At 35.4% G+C, this 15,929-nt stretch overlaps 1 protein-coding gene across 1 annotated transcript; it reads right to left on the bottom strand.

Annotated features, from left to right (window-relative positions):
- Positions 1–1,473: 1,473 nt before the first annotated feature.
- LOC106051083 (ubiquitin-conjugating enzyme E2 Q1-like) lies at positions 1,474–15,712 on the bottom strand. The gene is made up of 11 exons (XM_013206219.2): positions 15,450–15,712; positions 11,811–11,915; positions 10,362–10,463; positions 9,831–9,922; positions 8,445–8,544; positions 7,108–7,192; positions 6,714–6,774; positions 6,499–6,589; positions 6,164–6,367; positions 3,871–3,937; positions 1,474–3,198 (listed from the first exon to the last, which is right to left on the bottom strand). The coding sequence occupies exons 1-11, from the start codon at positions 15,609–15,611 to the stop codon at positions 3,167–3,169; spliced, it is 1,101 nt and encodes a 366-aa protein (XP_013061673.1). The 5' UTR covers positions 15,612–15,712; the 3' UTR covers positions 1,474–3,166.
- Between the last annotated feature and the right edge of the window lie 217 nt (positions 15,713–15,929).

Here is a 15,929-nt window from a genome sequence, read left to right as displayed (position 1 = left end):
TCTGTGTAAGCAGTCTATCAAACACATCAGTTCTGTGTAAGCAGTCTATCAAACACACCAGTTTTGTGTAAGTTGTCTATCAAACACACCAGTTTTGTGTAAGCATAGTCTGTCAAACACATCAGTTTTGTGTAAGCATAGTCTATCAAACATCAGCTCTGTGTAAGCATAGTCTATCAAACACATCAGCTCTGTGTAAGCATAGTGTATCAAACACATCAGTTTTGTGTAAGCATAGTGTATCAAACACATCAGTTCTGTGTAAGCATAGTCTATCAAACACATCAGTTTTGTGTAAGCATAGTCTATCAAACACATCAGTTCTGTGTAAATATAGTCTATAAAACACATCAGTTCTGTGTAAACATAGTCTATAAAACACATCAGCTCTGTGTAAGCATAGTGTATCAAACACATCAGCTCTGTGTAAGCATAGTGTATCAAACACATCAGCTCTGTGTAAGCATAGTCTATCAAACACAACCAGTTATGTGTTAGCATAGTCTATCAAACACATCAGCTCTGTGTAAGCATAGTCTGTAAAGCACATCAGCTCTGTGTAAGCATAGTCTGTAAAGCACATCAGCTCTGTGTCAGCATAGTCTATCAAACACAACCAGTTATGTGTTAGCATAGCCTATCGAACACACTAGTTTTTGTGTAAGCATAGTGTATCAAACACACCAGCTCTGTGTAAGCATAGTGTATCAAACACATCAGCTCTGTGTAAGCATAGTGTATCAAACACATCAGCTCTGTGTAAGCATAGTGTATCAAACACATCAGCTCTGTGTAAGCATAGTCTATCAAACACATCAGCTCTGTGTAAGCATAGTGTATCAAACACAACCAGTCTTAAGTTTTGTGTAAGGCTGTACAATATCAGAACTATAAATATTCTCTTCAATTTCATACTCTTCTTAGCATGGCTTACGCGTAGGACGTAATCATCTTTTTTGAAGTAACGTCTGTATTATATAAGATAAGATAGAACAAATGCGCTGCTCTCTCTTGAACAACATGGGCCTGGGTTTGTTTACTGCCCCACATGTTGAGTACCAACTGAGCCTGACAATGTGCAAGCGGAACCGGAAGCTGAGTCGTGTGATTAAATTCTGATGATAAAATTGTATTATTTGCAGATCTAACCAATCCTCTTGCTTTAATGGGTACCCTAACTCAGTCACGTGAAGCATCCTGAGCTAACATTATATTATGTAAAGCAAAGATCATTACATAATATCAATATAAAGTAAAGGTCATTATATAATGACCCAGATGTTCCTTACCCGGACCTTTAATTCTTCATTCCATTTTTTTTTAAATGTTTTTGATTGGCCCAGACACTCTTTAAAGAAGGCATAAACATAGATGATCTTAGTTAAGGAAAAAAAAATGTACTTCAAACATTGACAATCAGTAGACACACACACACATTCAGCTAACTCAATAGAATGGAGCAACACCACCATGTGCACAAATATATTCATTGGTTTAATCAGGACATTCAGTGATAAAGACATTTGCTATGTACACAAAATTTGACAAAACATAGTAAGAAAGCCTGTGTTCTAGTCAGAGACCTATCCAGCCCTCAGCCCAATTGGGTTAGAGAAACATGATCAGTATAGAGTGGCAAACATTTAAAACAATGTCGGCAAGAACCTAACACGTGGAAAGTCGTTTTCGTTTCACCCTCTCAAATGAGTTCATGGCCCAAGTGTTGGAATACCGGGCCTCCTACTTGAAAACCTCCCTACACAAGATCTGATGGAAATCACACGGTCAAAGACAAATTGTAAATTACTTGATTCTGAGACTCGCCAATTATGAGTTTGTAACATGTTGCCTATAATACACTTGTATTGCTATGTAAGTAACACATTCTGCAACTAAACCAAGTTGTTTTGATCCGTCCTGAGAGACCAAAATGAGTTCCTTCTTAAAAGACAAAGAACTGACTAAGCTTCTTTAAGTTAAAAAAAATTGTTATCTTAGCCCTAGTTGCTCTGTACAGAGTGCTGGAAGCTTACAACTGAGACAAATCATACCAAACTAGGCATTTAAAAGGGCAGTAACCTCCCCTAGCTATCAAATGGTAGTTTCCCCTATCAGATATAATCAATGCTAATGCTATGTAAATTCAATATCACAAAGTCCATTTGAATGTAGAGACACTAGAAGACAGCTGATTTTTTTTTTTTCACAGGTCAGTGAGTCTAAAAGTTAATGGAAACAAACTCAAAGATATTTTAAAATGGAATTGACAGACGGGTCAACCTGACCCGAAGATGTGCTTGTTACCTGGCAGACACTACTAAAGACTAAGGACCCAGGGCATGCATGAAAGAGAGTCAAATTGTTTCATTAATTGATAGTGCAGCTTGTACAAAAGGACTGAACTTTAAATAATGGCCGCCTTCCAAACAACATGATTGTAGGAGATAGCATGAAGCAGCATTCAGAGTATCACAAATCCAGAACTATAAATAGATCAACCTTTCAACTTTTTGACCTGCTCAGGATCAAACACAAAAAAAAAACAATCAGAGTAAATCTTTCCTCTATCAAAATGAACTAAGTAAATCCAATGGGGCAGTTCATATAAAAACACGCATTTCTTAACAAAACAAAACGTCTCAATAATACAAAGCCAAAAAAAAAAAAAAAAGTTTCATAATAATTTTTTTTGTTTTTTTTTTTCTTTCATTTTTTTTTTGTCCTTATAAGACAAAAGTTGATGTGAAAATGAAGGACTTGGTTCTTGGTAGAGTCCAAGTCTGAAGATGTACATTGCGAAAGACATCAGATAGAACCAACATTCTGGGTCATTAGCTGAACTATGACCTTTAGTACCATCATGCAAAGTTCAGAGTTCAAGTTGCAAGTAGATTTGTTTTCATTTGCCTTTCTTCCCTCGATATAAATATGTTGGTCCATCTCACTGCGTTGACTTGTTATATAGCTGTGGAGCGCGCGCACGCACACACACACACACATTCACACACACACTTGGCACACAATACATCATGTACAACATGGGTCAGCGCACCTTACAATGTAAATATAATTATATATCTATGTACAAACACCAGCTTTCAAACCAAAAACTAAATATATTTATACTATGTATATATTTATAGGCTGAACACCTCATCCGGTTGTGTCAGCCATCTTCCTTTGGAGGAGTAAACCAACCTGTAACAGAGCAAGGGAAATAATCAAGGTTCAAACAATGCTTCTACATAAAAATGGGTAGCATGGAATAGATTGTTAGTTCAGTCCTTTCATCTTCCATGAGTTGACTACCTGCCATACTTTAAAGGACAAGTTTTGAATTCAAGGGGTCAGGCTTGAAGACAAGTGGAAGAATGGAACACAAGGAGAGAATAAAATAGCACACAGAATACGTTGTATTGAAAGTTCAAATGTTATGACTCATCTTGTTTTTTTCTTTTATTGTGTGTTATGAACAAGGATCTTTCTGTAATAAATGGGAAGTTTACATTTCTTTAAAAACAATATAAATGTTTGCCTACATAAGAAACTTGGTCAGCTATTGGCCTGCTTATGAGAACAGGTTAGCCATCAGCTTTTTGAGATTCTCATGTCCCCCCCCCCCCCAAATAATATTCAGCCCAAGGACATATTTACACTAGGAAAAAAGAATACCAGTAGTAAAATTATATATATACTCCTTCCTCCTTGACAGAAGATACAAGTTGCAATAATTTAGACTAATAGGAACTTAGTTCAATTTCAACTTTTTAATTAACAAAAAATGCAGAGATCAGATGAGTAGGTGTTATAAGTACTATGTAATAATGAAACATCTAAAGTGTTGTCACATTAGTTTGACCTAGTACTTACCATTTTTTTCATGAATTTGAACCAAAGATTTGAAAGACTGTTGTGCTCTAGCCAGAGTGTATTGATTCTGAAAGAAAAAAAAAACCTCAATATTTAAACTCACTACAAGTGACTGCACCTACTGTTCTTAAGATTTCATCCTTCACAATATTTAACAGCACTATAAGCTAATAGTTAACCACCAACATGTCTCCGATGAAAGGGGCTTACAGAGAGGTGTACCACTTGTTAGATTGTAAATTCTATACACTTAAGAATTATTTGGTTCCATATGGTTGTTATTGCTGGAAATGATAATGGGTATAAACTATCACCACCTCAAAGTTGGTGTCAGAAGTTGTAATAATCCACTACCTATAAAATGCTTCCAACTCCACTCCAACTCCTGGCCTTCAGACATTGGGTCGGAAGGAACTGTTATCACTAACAGAAGAGGCATAGGTGAGTAACTGGTGCCAGAACCAGTAAGCTTTGGCAGGAGGATGTCATTAGCTTTGGCTGGCTATACACCTAGAAGGAAAACTCTGCTGCCTTGCAGCAATTTCCAAACATGAGAAAGGCTTCAGGAGTCAACCCTGAGGAGAAGTCAGGAGCTAACAACCCCTAGGCAACTTGCAGTACCCTGGCAATGCTGTGACACCCCCTGATCCTAACTTGAACATGCACTTGCAGTTCCTTTGGAACTTAGTGGGCGACATCATTCTGACCATAGCTAATGCTTAGGCATTCCTCTCTCAGAGATGATCAATTTGAAGTAGACACGGAATACAAGATTTTTTAAAAAGTCCTTTTAAATTTGTTTAAAATTCGTTCTTTTGATTTGTTTGTTTGTTTGATTTGAGGCACATCGGCACAATTTAGGCCATGTTGCGCCTGCAGTCCCTTAAGGACTACTCTCTCTCTAAACAACAGGGCCAGATTCTATACAGTCATATCATTAAAATCAAGGTCTATTCACAGTTAAAATAGTAAAGGTAGTAAAAATTTAAATATTTGGTAAAAATCTAATGTAAATAGTGCATGTTCACCAATTCATAGATCAGATCTTCGTAGATAGTCCCACTTCCCGGATAAAGCCCAGTACCTTCCCAGGGTCAACATTATCAAATAGTGTATTTAAATTAGTGACTCTAAAATATTTCGCCCTGACATCCTGGTATCTGGGGCAATCAACGAGGATATGTTCCACGGTGAGGCAAGAGTCACAGTACTCACAAAGTGGGGGCTCCTCTCTCTTCAGTACAAAAGAGTGCGTGATGTAGGTGTGGCCAATCCTAAGTCTGGACATGGTCGTGCTACCACGCCTTGTCAGACCCTTAGATGTGGGCCGCCACCTGACATCCGCCACAATCTGCCTGAGTTTACTGTGAGTCTCAGCCTCCCATCGGTTCTGCCACTCTCGATAGGTGGCAGAGGCAATACTTTGTCTCAGGTCCGAGTAGGGAATTTGGGTTCCTGACACCGCATGATATAGGGCTCTCTTTGCTTCTCTGTCTGCGGCTTCGTTTCCCTCAATGCCAACATGGGAGGGGACCCAGATGAAGGTGACATCCCTACGGTCAGCTGTTATTTGGTCCAACAGCTTCAGGCTCTTATGTACCAATGGGATGTCAGTCTTCATCCGCCCCAAAGCTTGCAATGCAGATTTGGAGTCGGAGCAGATTATAAATTTCCTTCTTTCTGATGCTTTTACGGCCATAAGTGCAAGCAATATTGTGTGCAATTCGGCCGTAAAGATGGAGCAGCCATCGGGGAGTCTACGGGAGATTGTTTTGTTCCGAAAGGAGCAGGCACACGCGACCTTTCCCTCCATTTTGGATCCGTCTGTGTAGATGGTGCCACAATCTCCATAGCTCTCCTGCAGTTCCCTAAAGTGGACTTGTAGTATGCTTGGGTCTGTATTTTCTTTTTTGAAACGTTCTTTTGGTATTATAGTTCCCCTTTAAAACCTTGCCATCTATAGGGCAGATGATGTAAAGATCATCTGTTTCTGTGGTCCACAGTTAAGGAGGGTGTTATGTGGCCAGCACAACGACCAATCACCTTTACTTTTCCTCAACTAATGTCAGGTACCCATTAGAGCTGGGTGGACTCAAGCACCCGAAGATCCCCCAATTTAAAATCCTTTCACCAGGATTCGAACCCAGGACCCCCCAGTTTTGAAGTCATAGTTGGTGGCAAATGATCCTGAATTACACAAATTTAGATTTTGAACAAATTAAGATTTTTCAAAATAATGTTTAGGGCACACTCTTTCCCATGAAAACAAGTTCTATACATAAAGGGAGCTTACTTTAGTGGCCCCAAATTGAATGCGGGCTTTCCCTTTGACCAGTGTTGCTGCTATCTGGAGAATAACAGACTCAATACTGTAGGCACTGCTCCAGCCCTGCTTTGTGAGTAATTCCATGCAGATGGCACCACCACCGAGTACATAGCCACCGGAAACAACAGGGCTGATCACTCTGACAAAAGGTGGATCAAAGGGAAATGTTTCCTGGGGAAATGCAGACACAGACTAACATTTAGAAACAGCAGAGCTATACATTTTAGTTTATGTTCATATATAAGCTTTTATTTCCGACAAAAACTAATGTTATTGGTACTTACTCTAAGACTCAGACTTACTTTGAAAGTAAAATTAAGTAAAATATGATCTTTTCCCTCTTTCTCTTTAAAAGTTTGCATATCTTTATACAATTCACTGTCTTTGTCTACTCTGAAATACAAGTCAAACCATAAACATGAAAGCACAGACTTCTAAGAAATCAGACAAGTTTATGACATTCACAGTAACTCGTAACAATGCATTGATTATATCATTCAAAATCTAATGTACTTACTTTTTTAAGCGTACATTCCATTCATACAAACAATCACTGACTAGTTCAATGGTGTAGATCTCTGACAAATGGTAGAGAAAAAGGTTTTTTATTCATTTATTTAATTGGTTTCAATCATTAATTTGATTATGTTGATTTGATTAGTCATTATTTAGAGCCTTGACATGGTTCTGACGTCAATTGTTGGACATACGAAAATATTGAATAACTTAGACAACTAATGAAACAGATCTAGTAAAAGTCACATCCATAAGAAATGGAATTTAAAAGAAAAACAAAAACAGACAGCCAAACTAATTATCACAAGCATTTGATTTTTAAGGTACCTCAACCATTGTTTTTTCTAGTGAAATGTAGGAACTATGACAAATAGTTAAATATCTAAATTATTCACCTTTTTTGTAGCTATCAGACTTGTAAATATCTCGGAGTTCTTTCATCAATCTATCTGTAGCTTGAACTGAGCCTTGGACAGATCCCTAATGAAACAAAACCATAGAAACATTTTTTCTCAAGATTGTAGTGACTTGGTGAGTTATATTAGTGTGGTGTCTGGTTAAGATTAAATAATTATGTAACAATTAATTTGATTCACAATGCATTTTAACCAAGACATCTCTATTATCACTCTATTGTAAACTGACCCATTCCTACACATGAAACACACTTGATCAGCAGTTCACTCATCCAAATAATCACAAATGATAACCTAGTTTATCAATACACAGTCACACGCAATCAAGGATGTCACATTAATTTTCCCATTAAACCACATAACTTCATTTTTATAAACTCTGAAACCACAAAAAAAAAAAAAACAACTTTACAAACAAATAAAGTGTGTCCCAGCTAAAATGTTTTCAATTGAAATTTTTTTAACAAACCAGTGAACAATAAAACTTGCTTAGTTTAATTTGCATACATTCTCAAAAATAAAACATGCTTACTGAGCATGTCAAGTGAAAGTCTAGGGGGTCAATTTTGTTTCAAAATGGAGGCTTATTATCGGAGCTAGCAAATTGCGAAGAATTTTACATCAAAATCTAAATCTACTAAATTTTTTATTGTAGTGGTCCAAACCGGAGGGTGGAAAAATCTGACCCCTTAAAACTCAGATCCCAGAAAAGTGGCACCTCTGCCACACAATATCACTACTGGTCACTCAAACATCACAACTCTTAAACCCATAAAAAGCTTTCAACAACATGCGTCTCAAAATAGCCTCTAACAACCAGTCCAACTCTGGCCTTCATATGTGGTTCAGATATTGGGTCCTGCAGACTTGATTTGATTTTAGGCACATCTGCACAATTTAGGCCATGTCGTGCCTGATCCTGCAGACAGGTGAGTATCAATATCTAAACCGAAAACTTCAGGGCTCATTAAAAACAGGAATAGCTTTGGAAATGAACCATATGAAATAAAAGTTCAGTTTAGCGTTGGATTTTTGGCACGCCAGCAATGGGCCACCAAGTTCCGACCCTAACCAATGCCCAGACTTGCTCTAGATGAGCCATGGATGTTTTGTGACAGAAGGAGGCCACTATTTCAAAACTAGATGTAGATTTAAGTTTAAGCCAATAAAGAATTAGGCGTGCATCAATCATAAAACTTAAAATACTGTCAATGACATTTTTTTGCCCAAACATGGCAAATTTTTTTTTTGTTAGAATTTCAAGTTAGCCAGCTAAGAATTTAGATTAAATTAAGATCTGGTTTAAATAAAATTACTTTGAGATAAGACTGTCGCTGGTTCTGTTTCAATCTTTCTAACACAGCCAAGTTTTCAACATCTATCCCATCAACTTCTTCCTTTGCTTTCTGTTCAGTACTAGGAAGAAACAAAAAATCAGTTTTTTTTTTACAAAGCTTATATTAACTCAATCTGACTGTCAGGTACAATTTTTGTACACACTATTGCTTGCTCACACACATTTTCTGATCAAGTTGAAACTTAAAACAACTATTTGTTATACTGGTAACTAACAAAACATGAAAAATGAACCAATTAGTTAAATAATTATTGGTAATTAATTGTTTGGTTTGGTATAAAAAAGGGAAATAATTGCTACTTATTGAGAGAAGTGACTATATGTGGAGATATTTCCCTTAATACGTTTTGAACACGTTTTTTCTCCCACTTGTCATTTCTCGGATAAAGTTGAAATTTTGCATAATTATTAATAATCGACAATACATGAATCAATAAGCAATTACTAAAATCTATTAGTGGTAATTAATTAATTTTAATACATATTGTGATATATGGTAGTGATTTTGTGGTTCTTCCCTTTGGAAAAGCTTTGTTTTGCTTGTAAGTCATCCGAATGCAAGACATCTAATTATAAGACCCCATTAAGTTTTTGTTTAGACATGCAGTTCTTAGAGCGAAATAATTTCAGAAAATAGCATTTGCATATTGTCGTCAAGCCTTGATATGAACTTTGTCAGGCTGACTCAATTGAAAGAAAAAGAATATTCCTCATAAGTCAAAGTCAATTAGAATATAAATTGTTAAAAAAAAAATAATTTAATTTTAATAATAATATACAGCAACAAAAACATGTCTCAATAGATTAAGCAATGTTCAAAGCAGACAAATCCAGCTTTCCATTACATATAGACTAATAGTTTCCTAATAAAACCAACACATTTTAAACCTGCATAATCAACTATATGTGATCACCATGAATTTTTCAGTTAACATTATGCCAACTCTCTTTGGATCAAATTGTAAAACTGGAGAATGATTGCACACAGAAAAGAAGAGGGGTAACTTTTTTGTACGCCATAGTGAAGTAGATACAATAATTCAAAATTTCCCAACTTGAGTGCATCACTGACATGTACAAGAAGATATTTCAAGAGATGTCTCTAATTACCCAGAACCCCCCACCCTGAAACTTTCAGATCAGTAGGGTTTGCCAGTTCTTCACCTTACTACCCAGAGGTCAACAAATGACCTTAAGATTGATAACATCCCGCTGTACCCGCCTGCCTTCACCAACAATCACCAGTTATATTTAATTCTTTACTTTCTCCAACAATCACCAGTTATATTTAATTCACTACTTTCTGTCATAAAAAAAAACAAGTGATGCGTCATTGAAAATCTACCTGTGAGTTTCCTCTTCCATGTCATAATGAAACTCTTCATCGTCATCTTCATCCTCAGAAACTGGGTCGACATTCATTTTGACAACGATGCCCTAGGAAAATAATTTGAACAATATCATAAGATTGTGACGTCTCTAAATAATTCTTCGAGGATATCATCTGACGCTTCTACATAGTCTTTTCTGAAGCTACGTTTTAAAATGCATGATTTCTGTGTGTAAAAGCTTAATTCATATTATTTGCAATTATACACAAGTAGCAAGTATTTAAACACTTGGGACTACATTATTAACTTTATGGCACAACCTGTACTGCAAACATTTTTTTTTCAGACTGAATAATGCAACTCTAGCGCTTGATAAGAATCAAAGTTTGATAACTTCTGTTCTTAGGGATTTAAATATGGTACCACCACATGATACAAACAATCATTAGCTAAGCAGGAAGTTTTTAATACTAAGAAACAGACAAGATATAGAAAAGTTATAATCATTGTAATATGTAGAGGTTACACAGAATGAGTTAACTTACTCTTTTTGAAAGTGCATCATCTAGGTCGGTGACTTCAACAGGCACTTCTAAATTATGGAGTTTGCATAAACCTTCCAGGAGCAACTTGGATTGGTATAATATCTGCGCAAGTGAAAGGAAAACAAACTTTTGTAGCTACACACATTTTGACAAACACCTGAAATGATACTGCTAGCATAATGGTTTTGGATAACTCAATTTTAAAAATATTTCCACAACTTTTTCACTGGGAGTCACAGCTACTACTAGACAACTTGTTTGTTTTTTTTCATTTACGCAAGCACTGCTAATTTTAAATAAATTTATTACTTTTTCAAACTGACCTAAGAAAGCAATAGTGAAGCTATTTTTAGGTGTTTATTTGGTATATGCAGCATGTTGTACATAGGATTTAATTGAATATGATTTTAATAGGAATATTAATGTTTCAGCTATAGAATAAGGAAATAATGGTTGGTTACAGCTATTTGAGACCGATAGTAGTCAAAGTGGAAAAAAAAAATTGAAGCTTGATCCAGTATTGATTTTGTTAGATCTAGTCAAACTGGAGATTGGAATGTAGCTGAATCTGATGGGTTATTTTAATGTTTTTGAGCTCTGCAGACCTATTTATGACTTGAAATATAATCATAATCCTTAGGTCTATTTTTCTCTATCATAAAAAGATGAGTTTTATAAGTTTTTTCTGTGAATTAAGTAAAAAAAATATTTTTAAAATAATTGATACAGATTTATATTCCTACTTTGCTTAGTGGCTTAATGGTTAAGAGAAAAAGTAAAGCACATAAAATAGATTTCTTTGAATATAAACTTTAATGAAACAAAAATATATGTTCTAAATTTTCAACAATTTTAAAATTTCTTTACCAGAAATAGAATCAGACAATGCTTTCAGTGTTTCTAGAATGTTATGTATGTGACTATTACCATGCAACACATTAAGCTAAATTAATTACAAGTATATTTTAAAATAGAACATTTCCAAAATTTAATAAAGAAAAGAACATGTTAGTTTTTAGAATTAAAAAAATAATTCATGAAGTGCAGTGTTAATCTAAATCAAATGTTCTAAACCTGTGTATACATTGAACTTGAATTTTCCTTTTTTTTTTTTTTTTTTTTTTTTTTGTGACAAACAGCACAATGGCAAATTTTCCCCTACAAGACCACTCAAAACAACCTTTTTTTCCCCTTCTTTTAATAAATGAAAAACAAAATCTAGAGGTCTATTTATGGATAAAAAGGCCTTTACAAAAAAAAAAAAGTGATGTGTCACTGAAAATGTACCTGTGAGTTTCAAGATTAAACTATCCCTATTCCAAATCTAACTATCACCATTGAAACATCTACTTGTGAGTTTCAAGATTAAACTATCCCTAATCCAAATCTAACTAAAACCAAACTATTTGAAGACTTGAGGTACTTAAGGGAAGTAAAACAGGAGCATACATTGAATTGTTCTTTTGGAGTATTGGCTAGTTCCCCAACAACTCCGACAACACCAGCATCTTCACTTTCACTGAACCATATAGGAGCTGACTGTGGATAGGTTTCCTGGAGACGACAGAAAGATACAAATATAGTTTCTAGAGCACTACAATCAGCAGTCAATTACATGAGTGGGAAAAACAGTTTATTTTCACTGGTACAGTCTTGATTTTATGATCTTTCGAGGCTGAAATAAGACAAATTTTTTTATTTTTTTTACCCAAGGTCATCTTACTCATTATCTTAGTACTAATAAACTAAAGATAATGGGCATCAGGAAACACAGGCAGAGCAATGTACAAAGAAATGGCTATGCCTAACAAACTGGACAGTTAACTTCCTCCCCCGCAAAGAACAATCTACAATTTTCCAACTAAGAAAAGGACACACACCTCTATTAAATTACCACCTGAACAAAATAAACTCCACACAACTCCCCCTTTGCAGACACTGTGCCCACCCTTATGAAACCGTAAACCATATCCTCTTTGAATGCCCCCTTCCTAATCCACCTTAGGCAGACCCTACTTCCACTACAGTCCAACATAACCAACACCCTGTACGGCAGTGCTGAACAACTGAAGAAAACAGCACACTTTTTTCCTTGGCACAGTCTGCAAAAGAGCTCACAGCTACTTCTGTTCTTAGGGATTTAAATATGGTACCACCACATGATACAAACAATCATTAGCTAAGCAGGAAGTTTTTAATACTAAGAAACAGACAAGATATAGAAAAGTTATAATCATTGTAATATATAGAGGTTACACAGAATGAGTCAACTTATATAGCGCTACTTTCATGCTTATAGCATGCCCAGAGCGCTTTTGGTCCAATCTCATTTGTGGACCAGTTGGGGGGGGGGGGGGGGGGGAGAGGGGGGTAACTAGGAGTTGGTTTTCCGTGCTGCCTTTAGGCACTCAGTAACACAACTCTGCCCGAGTCCGGTGTGGAACCTCGAACCCCCTTCTAGGTAGCCAAGCCAAGCCAAGTTCAAGCGCACTTAGCCTCTCGACCACGCTTCCCACATTTAAATGACATTTATTAATTATTACAATCTTGGTCATGTTTCAAGGGGTTTAAAATCAGAAGGCTATGTAGTCGTATCTAAATATATATGACTTAAGTCAAACCATTATGCCATTTCTAAAACTCTAGGTGTCTAGGAACAAGAAAGTAATATAGAATGGTGCTGTGTCTGCCAATAATGAACCCAGAACTTTATTTTCTGTCAGTCTAGTCTGCATTAATTTTATAGATTTTATCCTGTTTTGTACATGATCTTAAGAGTCGAGCACTACAACTGAATAACTTTCTAGATCTAGCTACGAATAATCTATAGAGTTTAAAATGTACTAATCTCAGTCCCAGAATAGTACTAAATCTAGATCTAGTAGAGAATGGATTCAAGACCAAGTCATCACTTAAGTCTAGAGAACTAGTTTCTAGATTAATGAATTTATATGATTTTTCTATATTCTAGACGATAGATATAGAATTCTTGAATCCAGGTCTATAGTCATTTTTTGTCTAACAAATACCCCTTATTTTCTGATATTAGTGAACACCACACACTATTTGTTAGAATGAGCCTTTATTTTGATAGCTATGACAAAACTAGTCTATTGTTTTTGTTCATGCTCCATTTTTTTTATAGTTCAGACACATGTAGTTTCGTTTACTCTGAAAAACAAGGGTTTTACATGGGTTCAAAAAGCACTGGTATGAAAATGTCATTTTTTTCTTCTAGGACAGAAGGAGGGCAGGTCCAGGGTTAAGGAGATTTTTTTAATCATCATCATCATCATCAAACTCCATTAGAGTGAGGGCTTGAGAGGCTCAAATCCTCTCTTGCAAAAGCCCTGGACAGAAACCCTGCTGTCTTGCGAAGTGCATAAATGTGGCCATACAGGTCGAGAATTTTGGGTTTCCCAAACCTGTCGAGATGGAGATCAGCAAGTCTGGGGCAGTCAAACAGAATATGAGGCACGGTTTCCTCTTGTTTCCCGCAGCGGGGGCACTGTGAATCGAAATTTGACCATAGCCATGAGAAATATGAGCCAACAGGACAATGGTCTGTCCTGCACTGTGCTATAATAGCTTGCTCAGGCTAGAAAATTTAAGTATCAGCTAAACATGATACTATGATCTATCTAAAATGCTTCTAAATAGGCCTAAAAACATACACATCATAGCCTTTGTTTAAATAATGTTTGTTCACTAATATTCTTTTATTACTATCAATGACATTAACCAACACTATTTTAATTACCATTGACTGTTAAGCTGTTGACTTTTAAGGCAGCGCTACATTGTATTACTATTTTTCCACATATCACTAATATGCTACAAATGTCAAAAAAAAAAAGACTAGGCAATCTAAAGTGATAGTCCACTTTAGCAAAAAATATGTCAGAACAACAAACAAACACAGTGATAAGCACGACCCTGCTCTCCCCCTTTCATTCTATCTCTACTTGGTGTCCTAATTATCAGAAAAAACAACAACGTAGTGTTGATCGATCAGGTACCAAATTAGGTAACACTAGTCACTAGTCATAGTCATTGAGTAGAGTGAGCAGGCTAGACAAGCTAGACAGTTTTTTTTGAGTCAACTAGACCTAGGTAGGCTACAGTATCCTGTGTCTAATGGCCTGACATAAAATAACTTTGAAGTGTTTGTTAGCACACAGAGTATTCGCTAAGTTAAATGGCAAGGAATGGTGTTCGTTAATGTCAGCGTTTGACCCCATTAATATTAACCTGACCATCTTCAGTATCATATTCTATTGTAACTATTTATTACTATTTATAGCGAAGCAAAACAACATATCAATTCGTATTGACAAATGGATGATGATTTTATAGATATAGATTCTAGATGTTTGCAGTTTTTTTCTAGGACTAACCATTTCATAGCTATAAAAATTCAAACGTATAAATTGTGGCAGCCCAGCAGAACTTAACCTGTTCATGACATTAAAAATTAAACAGAAATGACTAGAATACATTTAGATTTTAGATCTATCTAGACTCTAGACATTATAGATTCTAGATCTAATCATTATATTGAGTAATGAGTAATGTAATGTAAATAAAAATTAGATCTAGATTAGTGATTAGATCCTAGATGACTAGATCTAGCTAGATTATAATAGATAGATAGTGTATACTCTGTATAGTCTGACTCACTCTAACCCTAGCCCTGGTCTAGGACGCCTAATTAGTAATTTAAGTCAAATTAAGTCCCTAAAAGTAAAAGTAACTAGACTAGATCTAAGAAAATCTAATATATTCTAAGTGAAGTGAAGTCCTAAGTGAAGTCACGTAAGTGACTACTAAGTCTGGCTAAGAGTAAGAGAGATACAATTTAATCAATTATCAATCATAGTCAATGATAGTGATAGTCGTTCTAGATCTAGATTTAAGTCTAAGACTTTTAATAAGTAGACTACAATATTGCGAAGATAAATATTATTCTAAATTTAGTAAAGAATATATATTAATAGACTACCAGTAACCATGATACAGGCATACTCAGAATTCAGAATACTCAGATATTGACTATGAATAGTATGAAATAAATAATAATTTTCACACCGTTATGTTCGCCTGAACATCGTATTTTTCTCCATTTTTGCCAATAAACCGACACGTAATTTCATCAACTGTTGCGGAAAGAACTTGAAATCTTGGGTGCGTTTTAGGAAATTTTGTTTCAAGTAGTTTTATGTCTAGTTTCAAATTGGCTAGACAAGCCATTTAACACCGTTCATAAAGATAAATTTTGGGGAAAACAAAACTGCACAAATTTAGGAAACAATCATGATCTCAGTTCCCAAACTAGGCGCATGCGCTTAAGAATTATGTCACCGGACGTGAAAACTCTTTTTTTTACATTTATAAAAAAAAAATCTTTGTCGGATTTTAATGAAATAAAATGTTATATTAATCAATACATGAAGTATTAAAAAGACATAGTTTAATAATAAATGTATAAACACACATTCAGATAAACAAATTTGTAAATTTGTATAAAATAACATAGATTTCTTTTTAAGTACTAAGACTTTAATCTCC

Source organism: Biomphalaria glabrata, chromosome 1 (genome assembly GCF_947242115.1).
Source record: "Biomphalaria glabrata chromosome 1, xgBioGlab47.1, whole genome shotgun sequence".
Classification (NCBI taxonomy): domain Eukaryota; kingdom Metazoa; phylum Mollusca; class Gastropoda; family Planorbidae; genus Biomphalaria; species Biomphalaria glabrata.
Note: the sequence above shows the minus strand (reverse complement) of the source record. Positions and strands in the feature narration are given on the sequence as shown.

Coding starts and splice junctions, on each gene's coding strand:
- LOC106051083 (XM_013206219.2), bottom strand. CDS start 15,611: ATGGCTTGTCTAGCCAATTTGAAACTAGACATAAAACTACTTGAAACA. Junction 10,464..11,810: donor CTCCAAAAGAACAATTCAAT/GTATGCTCCTGT, acceptor TCACTTGCGCAG/ATATTATACCAATCCAAGTT. Junction 9,923..10,361: donor ATGATGCACTTTCAAAAAGA/GTAAGTTAACTC, acceptor TTATTTTCCTAG/GGCATCGTTGTCAAAATGAA.